Source organism: Montipora capricornis, chromosome 4 (genome assembly GCF_036669925.1).
Source record: "Montipora capricornis isolate CH-2021 chromosome 4, ASM3666992v2, whole genome shotgun sequence".
NCBI lineage: Eukaryota > Metazoa > Cnidaria > Anthozoa > Scleractinia > Acroporidae > Montipora > Montipora capricornis.
The window spans coordinates 56,224,461-56,241,565 of record NC_090886.1 but is presented as its reverse complement, the minus strand read 5'-3'; the positions used below and the strand labels follow the sequence as shown (position 1 = coordinate 56,241,565).

Sequence of the window (17,105 nt, the reverse complement as noted above, 5' to 3'; positions counted from 1 at the left end):
TAAAAACAAACCAGGCAAAAACGAGACCTCGAGACTTATCAAAAACCCTTTCGAGATTTCGAGATCCGGCTAAAATTTTCCGAGCCCCACATTTTTCGAGGTACCATTCGCCACTCCTACCTAAGAGCGTTGTATGTCTGTCATTAATTCGCCAACGAGCTTTTGTTGGTTCTTTACTTAGTCTTACCTACCTGCAATGGGAACTCTATTGTTCTCGTGACATATCCAAGCTCCAGACGATAAAAATTACTTGGGGAAAAATCAGTTACACCGAAAAAAAATCAGTTAACCGAGGTAAACTGTTAACAAGTCGAGTTTACTTAAAAAGACTAAAACGTCTGCAGTGCGACCACTGCTGTAACCTGTGATCAGGGGTACTTTTCTTTTTAATACGCCTGATCGCAGGTTACCACTGCTGATGTTTGGCAGTAAACTGTTTCTGTGTAAACAGTATATTGGTCACGTGTTTCCGGTTTGGATCAGGTTTCACTCGGCCAAAGAGTCCCACAAAGAATCGTTAAATTGGTTCCATCTTTGGTCGTGTTCCACGTTTTTTCCTTCGACAAGAAAGAAGTTGCTGTTTATATTGTCATGATATATTTACCGCGAAAATCTATGCACAAAGGAGGATTATATTTTAACTCAACAACTGGCGAAGGAAACGAGCATTGATTTTGTCGTCTTGGTAGCCAAGCTGCACATCAAAACAACTTTATTCTTTAATCAGTGGTGAGTCTTCAATATCCTTTGTTTTGTCCGATTCTTCTTTTGGAAAATCTAACTCGCCCGTTTATACAGTGTTACTGTTTGAAAATGTTTTGAACTTTCTCTCCGTGTTTTCAGAAAAAATATAAGTTCCGAACTAAAATAACAGAATCGACCCTCCACTCGACCATCCTCTGCCTGATTTAACCGTTGCCCTTTTTGCTGTGATTTACTTGAGTCTTTCAGTTTTTAAATTCTAACTGATTTGACATCTAGCATTATGTACATTGTAGCTATTGTTTTGGACAATTCTTTCTGTGTGATGGGTGACTCGATATATTAGATCTTTCTCTTGTTTTCTTTTCGTGTGTATGGAGGTTATCTCGCACCCTTTCGTGCGTGAACAACCATTCAGGACATCAAAGAGTAGTCAGCCATGCTAGGAAGCAGATAGATATAAATAAATGTAACTAGGTGGCGAACTTATCTGGAACTTACAGCTTGTAAATAAGCATGCACACTGCAACTATAATCTTAAATGATTTACATTGTTACAAATCATGAAGTGAAACCAAAACCAATCGTGGCTCGCGTGGGCACATTTTCCAGCGCTTTGCGTCGGCTACGTGTAATTACTTCGAGTTTTGATTGGTTTACTGGATTGTCTCCGTCCTCTCTGATTGGCTAAAGTAATTACTTTGGTTTTGGTTTTACGACACTCAATTGAAAATCGCTCTAATTGGCAGGTATTACCATGGGTTTGCCTGAGAATACAGGGATCATGGTAGGACCAGAAATAATAATTTATGTATTATAACCACCACCAACCCATCACAACAGCGACAACAATCAGCTTTATTTGCCTCAACTAAAGATCCAATAATTTTAACGTATCGACCTCTGGGAGTGACACTTAAACCATTTTACTCTGTCTTATCCCAGGCAATTTTACTCATCAGCTGGGGGAATCCTTGGGCATTTAAGGAGTCAGTGGGTTAATTGAAAAATAATAGAAATTAATAATGCAATGATGAGAAGGGGCTGGCTACCTGGAACAACTATAAAGTTTAAAGGGGCAGGCAGGACTTCAGTCTTACAAAATTAATATGTTAATAAAACTTTAAGTCAGTAGAAAGACATAAACACACATTGGTAAATTATTATTTCCGGTCCTGCCATGATCCCGGTATTCTCAGGCAAACCCATGGTAATACCTGCCGATTAGAGTGATTTTCAATTGATAAATGAACAACAAATTGATCAAGTTAAAGAAACAGTTTTCTTGGGTGTAATCATCGATGAAAAGGTAACCTGGAAGTCTGAGATCTCTCATGTGGCTAACAAAGTGTCGAAATCAATTGGAATGATACACAAATCGAGTTTTTATTTATCTTCATACTCTTTACGTGTATTGTACTATTCACTTGTTTATCCTTACTTCTTTTACTGTAATATAGTTTGGGCATCCACCTATAAAACTAACCTTGTTCGTCTGGTAAAATAGCAGAAAAGAGTGGTGAGAATCATAGATAAATCTCATTTTAATTCTCATTCTGACCCCATATTTAAGAAACTTGGAATCCTAAAATTCCATGATCTTAACCTGTTACAACTTGGTCAATTCATGTTCTCCTATCAAATTCGAACTCTTCCTCCCAAGTCAGCTAGCAAATTCACTCTAAACAGTCAAATTCACACATATTTCTTTCACTACTGTTTACATATTTCAACACCTTAATTAAATGACTAAGTGTTTGTAATTGTATGCTTCATTACCAACTTGTAAGTTCAAAGTGGTTTTAATTTTCGTTCATTACTTTATATTTCAACACGTTAAATAACTAAATGTTTGTTTACAATTGTATTCTCAATTGCCAACTTGCATGTCAATGATAGATAGATGCTTTTACTTGGGGAGGCCTAATTTACATAAGCTTAGTAGTTTCTTTTAGGCCTCCTCGCCACCAATGTAATTCAATAATTTTTCTTTCCATCTTCTCTTTTTTGATTGTTTTCATATTTGTATTTTAATTTCTTTTTTCTGTGGCAAAAAAAAAAAATTAAAAAAAAAGATAAAATAATAACCCTGACTACTTGTAGGGGCCATTTTACACAACCCTACTAGTGAGGATTTCACCTTCTTTTGAAGTTGTTCAAGCAACTAATACTTGGTATTTGGTTGCTTGTTCTCTTGTGTATTGATACATCTGTTCAAATTTTGTGAAACCTTGAATTTTCTTATGGGGACTTGATTGTTAGGATGTGACAAGAAGTGAACTGTACTGCCTATGAGAGTTTGCCCAGACCAGGCTATTGGGAGCAGGTCAATAAATACTGGTACATTTTGTAGGGACTTCAATGTTAATTTAGGGACATTTGCTAGTATAAGTTAGACTTATAAGAGGCTTTTGGGTACATTCACAAATGGCAATCTTCTTGTGGTTTCAATCTTGGTTAACAAGTATACAAATATATATACTTAATTGACTGCTCCCCATAGGGACTTTTCAGGGCCAATGAAACACAACGAAACGACAGAACAGAACAGAACACAACAACAACAACAACAACTGTTAAGAATCCCAACTGGCCGGAGGCAAACCAGTTGGCTATTTACAAGTGCAGCTGGGAAGTTGAACCAGAGACTACCAGGATCAAATTCAACGAGTGGTCAGAGCGGGTCTTGAACCCAGGATCTCCGGATCTCAAGGCAAGCGCCCTAACCACTGGGCCACACTGCCTCCACAAGTTTCTCTTGAATAATGTCTGAAAAATGGGATCTTGTGAAGGATTTGGGTAATGAGTCCATTGGAAAAACTGTTAACAGAATAACATTAATGATATGAATATGAAAAAGTTGTAAAGTTAAGAAAAGACAAAAATAAGTACTGGATGGCAATATTGAAGAAAAAGATTGACTAAGGAGTAGATGATAAATATGAGCAGGAGATCTGTATTGGTGTTATAATGGTGAGCTGAAGGCAAGCCATTGGAAATGCCCATACAGATTGTACACGGATATTTTATCACACTTGTGAAATAAAACTATAAATTGAATGCAATAGAGATCTGTATCAAAAGTTAATGAGCAGGAGTTTCTAAAATGTTAATTCCACTCTTTAATAATTCATCAACCCCAGTTTGTTTTGTATTGGGGTTTACAGAGGAGTACATGTGACTCAAATGGTACCTGCTGACTGGTCATAACTTTGATGAATTATCAATGATTAATTTTACAAGAATAATTTCAGTTTGACAAGGTTATTTATCTGAAATAATCTCAAAGTACTGATCTCTCAGCCTTTTCTTGAACATAGACAAAGAGATCATTAATAGAATTCCAACTGTTTGGGCCTGGAAGCAAATACTAAATTGCCATTTGCCATTGCAAATACTAAATTGCCATAATTAGGTCTTGGATAAGGAATATAGTGAAATTGCATTGTTGTAAGTCTTGTGTTACAACTATTTATAAACATCCAAGCAATTAACCAGCACAAAAGTACTTAAGTAAACATTTGCTATGTCACTTTGTTATGATGAATAATTATAACTGCACTTGTGTATTCTACCCTTTTCTTCATTGTTTTTGGTCTTAAACATACAAAAAATCTTTAGTAAAGTAAAACTACATGTATTAAAGAATATTGTTCTTTATTTGGGGTAGTTTTTAAAGCTAGCAGCTTCTAGGGCCATGAATAATTATTATAATGTTCTTTACATTTATTTAATAATATTTAGTATTTATGTTGTGCATATTCTATACAATAATCATATGTGCATAACAATTTCACAAGGATAAAAAGTAATAATAACTAATTATTTACAATGATATGATTATAAGCTAATTCTTAAAACTTGTGCTATGTATGTGAACAAATAAAACCTAATGCTAAAACTGTAATACTACAAATGAACAATAATAATAAAATAAAAAGGTAATAAATTGATAGTTAATTTATAATTTTATTATATTGATATTATATTTATTATATGAAATATTAAATGAATAAATAAGTCTTAGCTTATGTCTTAAAGGTGTCAACGGTAGCTGCCTGTGTTACAGTCGCGGCGATCATGAATGTACAGTCGCCATAGTCTCCTTTGTTTTTAATGTACTTCTAGCTAATAAAATACCATTACTATTATAATGCAAATCAGAGAGCAACTGCATTTTCCTTTGTTTTTCAGCTGTTATCAAAATGGAGTCATCCAGTACCAATGTAGAACAGATTTATAATGTAGGTGGTGTTTAGTTTCCTTATTTAAGTGGTCATTTCTTCAGCAGGTGTGGGTACTTAAGCACCTTAATTGTTAGCAGGCTACTGGGTGATTCTCACTGTGTGTAGAGTTAAGCCCCTGGTGTATTGGTTTATGTCTGGATTAGCTTGAAGGGTTTCCGAGAAAATGATCCAGAACTCTGTCTTTTACTGCTGTTTGTGCTTTTCCAAATGTTTTTTTGATTTCACCTCAATTTCACCAACATGTATTGATAGATTTATGTCCACCTGTGACAAGTTCATGAATGTAGCTGCTCACAGTGCTTTTCACTCTGTTTTTTTCTTCTTCAGATTTTCACCATTACAGTTTGGTGGGAACAGAGATAGCTTTTAACGTTATTATCAGCCAGTTTTTTAAAAATGGGAGCAGGTAACACTTGTACCTTAATTTAGACCTAGCTGAAGTTTGGGTAGTGCTGATTTATCCACTGGTTAATTAATGTTTACCAGTAATTCTGTCTACTTTTTAAACAACTTTAGCCAGATTTGGTCTTGTTTTGATCAAGGAAGTGCAGGCCAGATTAATAATAATATTATTAGTAGGAGAAATCATTGCTTGTGAAGTGTGTTCGTTGGGAGAAGTTTGGAGGCTGGAAGAACTAGACGAGCTGAGATGCCAGGGCAACCCTAAAACCCGGAATCCGGAATCCGGAATCACAGGTCATTGTTTTACCAATACAGAGAGTAGAAACTATCCTAAACATTCATAAAAGCTAACCTTAGACCTAAAAACGTTTGTTTAGGCCTAATTAGGCCTAAGGTTAGCTTTTATGAATGTTAGGATAGTTTTTACTCTCTGTATTGATAAAACAACGACCTGTGATTCCGGATTCCGGGTTTTAGGGTTGCCCGAGATGCCATGAAGGCGAGGCATTAATGAAAAAATGGAAAGTTTAGGGTAAAGAGATGATGACTTCACAAAAACTGAATTTTTGAAAATCTGGAATTTGTTGAAATTATGAGATTAAAATTTAATGTCCCTTGCCAAAAATCACTGTGCTGGTGCAAATTGATTTCATACAAACAATTTACAAGGCACTCAATTGTCATTTGCGCATATAACATATCAAAACTGAGATTGGCGTGCGCATATGATGTAATTGAAGATGGCGCTGAAAAAGCAGAAGAACGACAAAAAACAAAAACCAAAAAACAAAAACTTGCTAAAGCTCATCCAATGCACAGGATCCCAGGTACCACAGGATACCCAACATTAGGAATTGTGTTCTCCTAATGTCTAATGCAATTATTCTGTGGTAGGGTAAGTTAGTAGCTGTTATTGGTGACAGAGAATACTGAAATACACATTTTGGTTGACCAAGATTAGGCAGGGAAGGTATTGTCAAGGGTCGATTGCAACCACAGACTAGACTGCAGGATTGGATGAGGGCAGAGATAACCTCCACCTACTGGAATAACAGTATTATGGGACATAGTCAAAAAAGGCATTGCACACAGTATAAAATTATGACATATGCTTCCAGACAAGGCAATGTCATGTTTGTGAAGCACAACCATACTTTTTGTCTTGACAGTATGTACACATCATTCATGCAAAATTGTGCCAACAAGCCAGGGGAAAAAATTTGGATCGACCCATAATGGGTGAGTAAATACTCTGTTTTTAAAGGCTCAGATTCGCCCAAAAGTTGTTGCTCACCATGACTGAATCTTGTGTAACACAAAATTACCCAAAGAACTGACATGCTGTTCCTGCATGATTCGCTTGAGTGCATTTGGGCAATCAGATCATGCATTTGGACAAGCTGTCATTTGAAAACAGAAACAAACAACTGCAATAAGTTGGGTGAATGTGGACCTTTTGTTTAAAATGGAATTATCACAATAGTCCTCAAAGAAAAACTTCCTTTCTTGAAAGTAAGTACTAAGTAAGTATTCTAAGTTATCATGTAGTTTTCTGCAAAAGACCAAATACATGTATTTCTCTCCAGAGGTTCATTTAAATTATTGAAAGTTTGTGGTCAGGTAACAGTGACATTCTATCAGTTGATTCCAGAAAGTGACAATACTTTAAGGATTTAGGGAAACTATTGTAAAGCCTGAACTTTGTTAATTTGGTTAACTTTATTTAAAAGATCACTCCTGCAGACAATCAGTTTACATGCTAATAACTAAATAATTGAGATGGAATTATGCTGAAGAGACGTAGCTCATCAAATTTTCATTGTGAATTTTTTGTCAAGTAATCTTAAATGCTTTTTTGAATAAACTTATATTTGCTATAATTACTTACTCATCTTTTTGTTGAATATACAGTGTAATGCATTTTCTGTCAGAAAACATGACTTATAATTGAATGGCTTATTGACCTGTCATTTAAGAGCAATAATATCAGACATGGTAAGATTCTTTAGTGACTTGAGGTGAATATTTTATAAACTACAAAAATGTCGTTGAAATACAGTCTACAAGATGAAGCATCTGACAAGTAAGTTTTGATCATCTTTCTAGGTTTTCTAACCATGATAGTTAAAATATTTTTGAGAGCCTTTTTAAAAGGAATACATAATAGTAGTTTTAATGCATTCTTTATGTAATGCTAGAAAGTCAGAAGATCATGCAAGAGTAAACTTTTAGTTGGAGCTAAATTGGAATTCTGTTATAGAATTGTCAAACTGCACCATGAGATTCTTAAGTATATGCACAGAATCTGTGTTAATACACCGTCCCAAAATGTGTGTGGCTATCATGTAACACAAATTAAGCAAATGAATTTTAAAAAATCAGCACTGGATGTATGTGCAGGTAAGAAACCATTATTGCATGACAATGATACAGGGTAAGCATGTAAACCCTTGGTAATAATAATAATAATAATAATAATAATAATAATAATAATAATAATAATAATAATAATAATAATAATAATAATAATAATAATATATATTTAGCTTTACAAAATTCTCAAAGCTTTACAATCTTACAATCTTACATTCAAATCTTACGTTCAAATCTTACATTCAAATTACATGCAGTATGAGAAACTCTAAAATTACAATAGATTTCTAACGAAAGACAAGAAAATCTATATCCTGTATAATAATGCAAATAAGGTTTATACACTATACATAATAATAATAGTAATCTCTATAAACTATATATAATATGATCTCTATACTCTATAGCACTGGCGGAACAGGTGTGTTTTAACTTTACTCTTAAAAATATCGAGTGATTCAGAATTCTTAATTTCTACTGGTAGTGCATTCCAAAGTTTAGGGGCACTGGCAGCAAACGATCTGTCCCCATAAAGCTTAGTTTTAGTTTTAGGTACAACAAGAAGCATTTGACTGGAAGATCTAAGTGCACGAGAAGGCTTATACAAAGTCAATAGTTCAGAAATGTAATCGGGAGCTTGATTGTTAAGAGCTTTATAAGTTAGCATCAAAATCTTAAAGTCAATTCTGAACTTTACAGGCAACCAGTGTAGTTGCTGTAATATGGGTGACATATGTTCAGTCTTTGCAGCACCAACAATAAGCCTCGCTGCAGCATTCTGCACGCGCTGGAGCTTTGAGATTTCCTTATCTGGAAGACCAGTTAGTAAACTATTACAGGAATCAAGAGTCGATGAAATGAACGCGTGCACAAGTCTTTCACAATTATCACGGTCTAAATATTTCCTAATCCTACAAATCTTACTAATGGAAAAGAATGCGGACTTGCATACACTGTTAACATGTTTAGACAACGTCAAATGTGAGTCAACAAGCACTCCGAGATCTCGGGCAGCTGGTGTAGGCGATATAGTATAACCACCAACATCAATACCAGGAAGAGTAATGCTATGGAAACAAGAGCATAGATGAATTACTTCCGTCTTGTCGGGGTTACATGCCAAACCATTAGAGGTGCACCAGATGAGAATGTCCTTCACACAAGCTTCAAACTTCGATAGAACGGCAGGACGATCATCCGACGAGCCCAAGGACACATATAACTGTGTATCATCTGCGTAAGTCATTACATTGAAACCATGGGCTTGTACCACATTCTCCAGAGGGGCAAAGAACAAAGAAAACAAAAATGGCCCCAGGACAGACCCTTGAGGAACACCGTACTGAAGAGGATAGTCGGCTGATCTGACATCCGCAATTAGTACTTGCTGGGATCTACCGATCAGGTATGATCTAAACCAGTTTAACACCTTCCCATCAAATCCATAACGGTGTTCCAAACGACTAAGTAAAACAGAATGTTCAATGGTGTCAAACGCCGCCGATAAATCTAGAAGAACAAGTACAACATCCCGGTGGTTGTCAATAGCAACAAGGATGTCGTTAAACACTCGTAATAACGTAGTTTCTGTGCTGTGGAAACATCGATACGCAGACTGAAACTTGGCTAAAAGCCCATTGGGTATAAGATAGTTCAGCGTTTGCGTAGCGACCACACGTTCGAGCATCTTCGATAGAAATGCAACGTTTGTGATAGGGCGATAACTCGGATATGCCTCACGGTCAAGGGACAGCTTCTTGATCGAAGGGTGAATTACACCTTTTTTAAGGGATGATGGAAATACACCAGATAGCAGAGAAGCATTGACAATAGAGGTGATGGCTGGAGCCAGGACTTCAATAGAATGCTTGAGCACACTAGTTGGAGCAGGGTCTAATATACACGACTTAGTATTGGACTTCACTAAGAGTTTGCTGATATAACGTACAGACACCGCAGAGAAATCACAGAATGTTGTCTGACATAATGGTTGACTAGGCGCTACTGACAAATCCATCGTCGCCAAGACTGACGAGTGCATCTTGATTGCTGGATATACAATTCCAATCAAACTTCCACTCACAGAGAAACATTGCTAATTACCGTAATGTCACACACAATAATTATTGAAGAGACAGTTTTGGTTTTTTGGCCCGAATGCCGCGTGCCACTGCGAGGCCAGTCACTGGGGTTAGGCTAGTTTCAGCGAATGGCGTACATGTACTGGTTGTGCATGGAGCACAGCTGCCCTGAGCAGGGCATACCTATGCCAGGCTCCTAGAAGGTTTAGCCAGCAAGAGGAAGTATTCACTGTGAGAATGAAGGGTTGGCACCATCAACACGTAGTACATGTATCCCAAACCATTTTAAATGGGAATGATTGAAGGATAAAAATGACAGCAAAGTGGGAAGAACTACCTTTTTTTTTGCCCCAAGAGTTACAAAGACTCACCGAGGGGGCTTACTTCAATATACATGTATTTTATTATAGGAGTTTAAGACAGTAACAGAGCATACAAATTGCAAAGAAAAAAACAAAACAAAATGCTGACTGGTTTATTCCATTGCATGAAATCGGTTAGAATCTAAGAACGTCTGGACAAACAAAAGTAAAGCCTTGTCTTCATCATAAGAAAGAGATAGGTACCCAGACAAAAAAGCCAATATAATTGCTGAATCAGACATATGGGGCCACCTGTCAGCATATATCTGAGCAGCAGAGGAGAGCAGTTTATAATGTGAAGAAGCAAACAAAGGACACTTTACCCCATTGACTCCCAGGGGTTCCCCATTGATGAGTAAAATCGTCTGGGGTTAGACAGAGTAAAATACTAAGTCTGGCCGGTTTCGGCGGATTTGGATGTTTCTGTAAAATGCTTTACAGACCATTATTTTATTAAAACCACAGAAGCAGGCTGGTGATTCTTTACGTCCAATTTTAAATAATAATTGAGAGCACAAGCATCAAAACGGGGCCGTGTATGAATTATAGAAGAAAACCTATCAAGAGCAACATCATAAAGAGAATTCTTTGCAGGAAATGAGAAATAGGATAAAAGGGATTTCTTAAATATGCTCAAGGAAAGAGTGCCTTGTACATCAATACTTATATTATTCCATAACCTAAGAAGGTAGCAAGCAAATAAACCCTATCAGATCACACAAGGAGGGTGGTATGACATTTTCAAAGCTTGGTAACTTGTTCTCTTTTTTGTTCAGCAGTTGAATTCCTCCCCCCTGCTTTCTGTTTCTTTTTTGTATTTTTACCTTACAAGGAGGTAGTGTGGCCCAGTGGTTAGGGTGCTTGTCTTGAGATCCGGAGATCCCCGGTTCAAGACCCTCTCTGAACACTCATTGAATTTGATCCTGGTAGTCCCTGGTTCAACTTGCCAGCTGCAACTTGTAAATAGCCAACTGGTTTGCCTCCGGCCAGTTGAGATTCTTAACAGTTGTTGTTGTGCTGTTCCGTCGTTTCGTTGTGTTTCATTGGCCCTGAAAAGCCCCTATGGGGAGTGGTCAATCAATTAATTAATAGTTTTCTTTCTCCATTGTGGATGCCATTTTTGTTTTGTTGGACAGAATGACGTCAAAATCATCGGGACAGTTAGACACAAAATCTAGATTTTTCCTGGCATAGAGCACGCAAGGAGACCTTTAAGATTAGTGTTGCTGCTTGCATGGTGGCTAGAACCAATTTAATAATAATAATCATCATCATCATCAAAGGATTGAAGTGATCCTCGCAGATCGCAGAGGTCACATGGGTTGGAGTCCCATTGAAGCCACTGAAACTTTTCAGGTGTCTGTTAGAAACACTCTCTTAAAATTGTCCAGATAAGTGCAAAGATCACTTCACTCTCTTGTCTACAACCTGCACTTCAAATAATTGTTATTATTATTCATTCAAAATATTTCCCTGTTTCTGATTGGTTAAAACCACACGCATAATTCACCATAACCAGCTGCTGTTCACCAAATTTGGAAAGAAACTTCGTCATATTGAATCAATGACGTCAAAACTGCAGCCCGCTGCAGATTATTGAACCAATGACGTCAAAAGGGCAGCCCACTGCAAATTATTGAACCGTTGACCAAAAAAAACTGGGGACGAGATTGTGTTATTTTTGTTGAGTAGAAAAATGGCTGCGAGTAGGTTTAGAAGTTTAAGCAAAGAAAATATTTTGAATGAATAATAAAGCAATTATTGAATGCGGCTTTCGTAGAATATGAAGAATTCTTCAGATCTCGTAGGATGTTATCCACCTCAGCCTTCGGCCTTGTTGGATAACACCCTCCTCGACCTGCAGAATTCTTCATATCCTACTCAGCCTCATTCAATAATTGCTAATTATTGTTCACCTTCTTATTAGACAGTCACAAAGTCAAATTAGAATCCATGGCCTATCACATTTCTGTACATATTCTGAGAGGCATAAATAACTCTTCAAAGATCCTAGATAAAATCTTAAGAATAAGAATACAAGAATACTATGTGGATTAGAGGATATATTTGAAAGAATAGTGGCTTCATTGTAAATGACCTGGCTTAGGGTTAGGGTTAGGCTCAGCCGTTGACAAAACAACAAATTGACCACTTTCATTAATGGTGACTGTTCTATCAAGGAACTTTGTTTTGTTTGTAGTCAACAATAATTAAGCATTAGGAGTATGGATTGCACAGTTTGTTGGTACGCAGCCTTCTGTGCGAGAGGTCCTGAGTTCGATCCCTAGTGACCTCACATCCTTGCTTTGACTTCTCTCCATTCTGTGTAGCTTCAGGTAGCTTTAAATACTCTTAAAACAAAGCACTGATGGAAAGAAGGGGGTAAAATGAGCACACATTGGCTTCCTGGGAGAATACCCTCTAGAATGTAAAGGAACTTCTAATTCCGACGTTAAATAAAGTGTACCTCTCTACCTAGCATTGTAAAAAGTTTGAACAGAAAAGTAAACATTTTTATGTGTTTCGACAGAACTGTCAATCAGCCTGGTGGAAGCAGCAGTAAAATCCATGATGCTAAAAAGAGAGATAGCGGATCAAGGTTCACAAAGAGCAACAAAATTCATGTATCTGCAGACAACAGCCAAGAAAACAGGAAACATCATTCCACTAGTTATCAGAACAGCAATGAATTAGTTGTGAGAAAGAGAGATTCAGGTTTACTGAAATCCATTCCTGGGACACAAGCTGGTTTATCAGAAAAAGAAAGCAGGTCCATAGTAAAGAATTCGCAAGCTACTTTGGGATGTGGATTGGAAGAAAGTTTTGCATCATTGCGACGCAATTCAGCCACTCCTGACTTTTTAAATACAAGCAGCGTATTTGATCCAAATGAAGTTGTGCGAAGCTTCTCATCCAAACCGAGTAGTGCTGGATCTCAAACATCATCATCTTATCTTAGGAGACCTCCAACTAAGGAATCCCGAAGTGTCTCCATTTCTGAAACAGATGTACGTATTTTTTTACAGTAAAAATCAATGTTTCATGTAAAGCTCACATCATCATTATCATCATTTAAGTCATCTGGACGCTGGCCAGTGACTTACAGTGTAGTACATGCAGATAATCTTTTATGATTTTCTTTGTGCATCATTAGTGTATATTATTGTCTCATCATTAAATTTTGTTAGAATCTGGCCCCAGTTGTTCAAACGATGGACAGCGCTATCCACCAGATAAGTCACTATCTAGCGGATAAACACTAGCAAAACCAATTGAGTAATTATCCAGTGGATAGTGATTTATGCAACGGGTTGCACTATCCATCGTTTGAACAACTGGTGCCTATTTGACTGGAGTAGGATTTTGTTTTTGGATTAAATCTACACAAAAGAAACAATTTTTTTTTAGGTGTCCTACGAAGGATTTTGCTATTTTTTTGGGGCTAAAGGCACCAAATTTATAATTCTCTTCTGTTCTTGAAAGCAAATCATGTCATTAGATAGTTGAGGTAGAAAAATGAAAAGCAAGTCAAACAAGAACCCCCATCTGGTACACTCTGTATTAGTTTTGCTGAATACAGCGCTATGTGTACATCTTGTACATGATGATGTTCAAACCAGCCCATCAGATAAGTAATACTATTTTCATTTGTTTTGTACATTGTTAGAATTTTGTACAGCTCAACCAGTACAGACTGATGGATGAAATTGGAAAGGTATATTGTTTAATTAATTAATAAATATATATTTGAATATTTCCAAAACTATTTGGTGATACGACATACAGCTACAGACAGTAAGTATTTACATGTGTCATCCTGCCACGTGTGTGCTGTGAATCATCTAATTGCAGTATTCCAAACGGTTACCTAACCTGATGTGTTTTCTAGGGATCATATGGAGTTGTCAGACTATGCTATTCAGATTTTGATCAGACAAATTATGTAAGTTATATCCACTTTTCAAATTTATTGTTAATATTTTTAAAGCAAAAATCAACAAATGTCAGGAAATTGACATTTTCTTTTCCATTACTTATTTTCCTCTGATTTGCAGGGTTTGTGCTACTCCTTGAAGTCCTTGAAAAGCTCTGGAATTTAATTTTGGACTTAGAGGGCGCCTGAAAAGTCCTTGAAAAAAAGGGTTTTTGGGAAAATTGCTTGAAAACTCGTTGAATTTTTGCTTGGGTGAAAATTGTTGAGATTCCATTATGCTGAGTTAAAGAGACATTTCAAAAATTGAGCCCACAATTATTAAAACCAAAAATTAAAATGCCTATGCCTGCAATTAACTTGCAGGATGTGGTAAGGAATGTCAAGGTTGGCTTTTTCAGCAAAGAAAACACTGAAACACTATGTATGGCATAGAAATCTTCTTACAAAGACTCCTTGTATACTCAATTTCTGGTTCTTGAAAACTCCTTGAATAATCCTGGAATTTTATAGACAAAATCCAGCACAAACCCTGGATTTGTGCTTAATTATTTTCAAGAAATAAGTATGGAAAAGAAATGCTACCTTTGTCAAGAAACAAGAGAAAGCATAAAACAACAACAACAACAACTTTATTTAGCAAAATATGATAGTTAGTGGACAAAATAATATTGTTTTCGTGAAACAAGGGTACAGTTAAGTGGTTCCTACGGGAAAATCCACATTCTGTTGTAAAAATAATGTAAAGGCAAATGGGTTTACGGTGGCTCTGAGTCAGTAATCAACTATGGCAATGTAATAAGCGAGTTGGGTCAAAACACTGTAAGATTACAAAGGAAAATGAAAATCAACCTACTAGTTTAATTATGTGTATATACATATGTACAATAATAATTTGGGTCTGTATTATTTAAGTTCTTTATCTACAGCCAGTTGGAGCTCATGGTGATGGACTCCTGCCATTACTTCAATTCTTTGGTAAATGGTAAATGGACACAGCCATTTTAAGATGACTTGATTTTTTCTGGTCAACAGGCAATGAAGATAATATCAAAGAAAAGAGTCATGAGAAAAGCTGGTTTGAGTAAGGCAGCATATCATCATTGTACAACCCAATCTCACTCCCAGGGTCTCTCTTGTAACCCTGGGAATGACAACAAAATAACTTTCAACCACAGGAAATTTTTGCGCTCAAATTTGTTTGACTTTTTTTTGGAGAAAGCATTTGTATCCAAAAGAAAGAAATAAATAAATGTCAGACTGGCCTCAAATTTCCTGGCCACCCCCATCTTAAGTAATATTGTGATGTGTCTTGGTTGCCGTATCGTTACATGTCTTCAAGATGGCGGCTCCCATAAAATTTGAAAGTAAAAATGAGCGATTTACAGACTTAAATGCATACTTAAAATCTTAAATACTTGCATAATTACTGGTTTTTTGCTCAGTATATATATTTGCTGTTCCATTTGATGGGTAGTTGATCATTTTACACAAAGTTAATTGTCTGGGCAATGAAAAAATGGGAAAATATAACACAGTAGCCAAGTTCATACATACTAATCAGGTGCAGTGGTTTCACATGCAGACACTAACACCTAACACAGACACACATCTGTGTTTGCTCGGACATTTGTCTCTGTGCTACAATGTACAGGAAGTTTTCTGCTTGTATTAACACCAGATCACATTTCTGTGATATTTAGTAGTTTCATAACAACGGACATTAAAACAAAGCCACTGTACGTGACAGTTGATTTTTGTTTTAACACTATTTTTTTTTTGCCATTGCAGGAAGACCCGGTGATAAAGCAAAGAATTCAGGATTGGAAAACTTGCAAAGGGAAATTGCTATTCTGAAAAAAGTAGATCATCCTTATGTTGTGAGACTTTTTGAGGTATGCATATCATTCACAAAATACTAATCAAACATAGTTATCTTGGATCTTCTAGTGACAAAACTATTTTTTGTGAAATTATCAGGAAATAACTTGAATCTTTGCCTAGTTAACTCTCTTACTGCTGTTAAATGTACTTGTGCATTATGGTTGAAAGATAATGTTGTCATTCCAGGCTTTGTGATTGAGTATTTTTTTCTTGCTTTTTTTGGTAGGTTTTAGATGACCCTTCTGAAGATAACCTTTATCTTGGTATGTTGCGTCAAACATTCACACAAAATTACCTACTGTTATACTTTGTTGGATGGACTCATGAATGGTAATTTGGTTCTCCATCTGAGTCACAACATATCCTTCCTCGTCAAGATTCATAGGCAGGGGTTTCAATAGAATTCAGAGCATGTGACTGCTTTGAGAAGAGTAACCGACTTTATCAACAAGGTGCCTAACTGGTGCCCCTTTCTCTAGGGGCAGGTACAAATGGCGGACCCATATCAACTCGGATCACCCGCCTTGGATCGAGCAAAAAATGGTTTTTTAAGTCAAAACTATTCGATGTTTGCCGCAATTTTACCAAGGTCAGCTTAAAGATTAGGGCAAGGGTTTGTAAGCAAAAATTGGTGATTGTGTTTAGAAGACTTCAGGTTGTCATTTGTCAAAATGGATTTTAATCTTAAGTTTTGAAAGAATGTCCCTAATAACTTTAATTTAGGGGAAAAAGGAGCAGACGCTTTTTGCTTGCTGTTGGTGCTTATTGAAACCACTGCATAGGGTTTTTAAAAAAAATAATTTTTTGACATAAAATTGTCATTTAATTGAGTTATAATTATCACAACCTCAGAAGCCTTTTATATTATTATTATTATTATTAACGCTTGTGTCGCAAATGGAGGTTGGGTGCCCAAGGATCTTGGGACTGGTACCAATGACCCAAACCTAGGTCGGTGGAACACCCCATAAGCCCGCCCTATCCACAACCCAGCCATGAGCCCCGCCCGCCACACCAGACCCCAAATCAAGCACCCGTTACACTGAACAGCGAGTTCAATGGAAAAACTATAAAGGAGGGGCCCTGACTCCCCTGAGTAGGGAGAGGAAGGCGGGGAATACTT

General features: G+C 36.6%; 1 protein-coding gene across 1 annotated transcript in view; it reads left to right on the top strand.

Annotated features, from left to right (window-relative positions):
* The first annotated feature begins 488 nt into the window (after positions 1-488).
* Positions 489-17,105, top strand: part of LOC138047602 (calcium/calmodulin-dependent protein kinase kinase 1-like) — a 23,998-nt gene continuing 7,381 nt past the window's right edge. The window contains exons 1-10 of the mRNA XM_068894520.1: positions 489-729; positions 4,897-4,946; positions 5,277-5,355; positions 6,521-6,590; positions 12,698-13,175; positions 13,835-13,882; positions 14,057-14,110; positions 15,134-15,182; positions 15,890-15,993; positions 16,209-16,245. Of these exons, the coding sequence (XP_068750621.1) occupies positions 5,346-5,355; positions 6,521-6,590; positions 12,698-13,175; positions 13,835-13,882; positions 14,057-14,110; positions 15,134-15,182; positions 15,890-15,993; positions 16,209-16,245 (850 nt within the window). The 5' untranslated portion in view covers positions 489-729; positions 4,897-4,946; positions 5,277-5,345. The remainder of the gene's footprint in view (positions 730-4,896; positions 4,947-5,276; positions 5,356-6,520; positions 6,591-12,697; positions 13,176-13,834; positions 13,883-14,056; positions 14,111-15,133; positions 15,183-15,889; positions 15,994-16,208; positions 16,246-17,105) is intronic.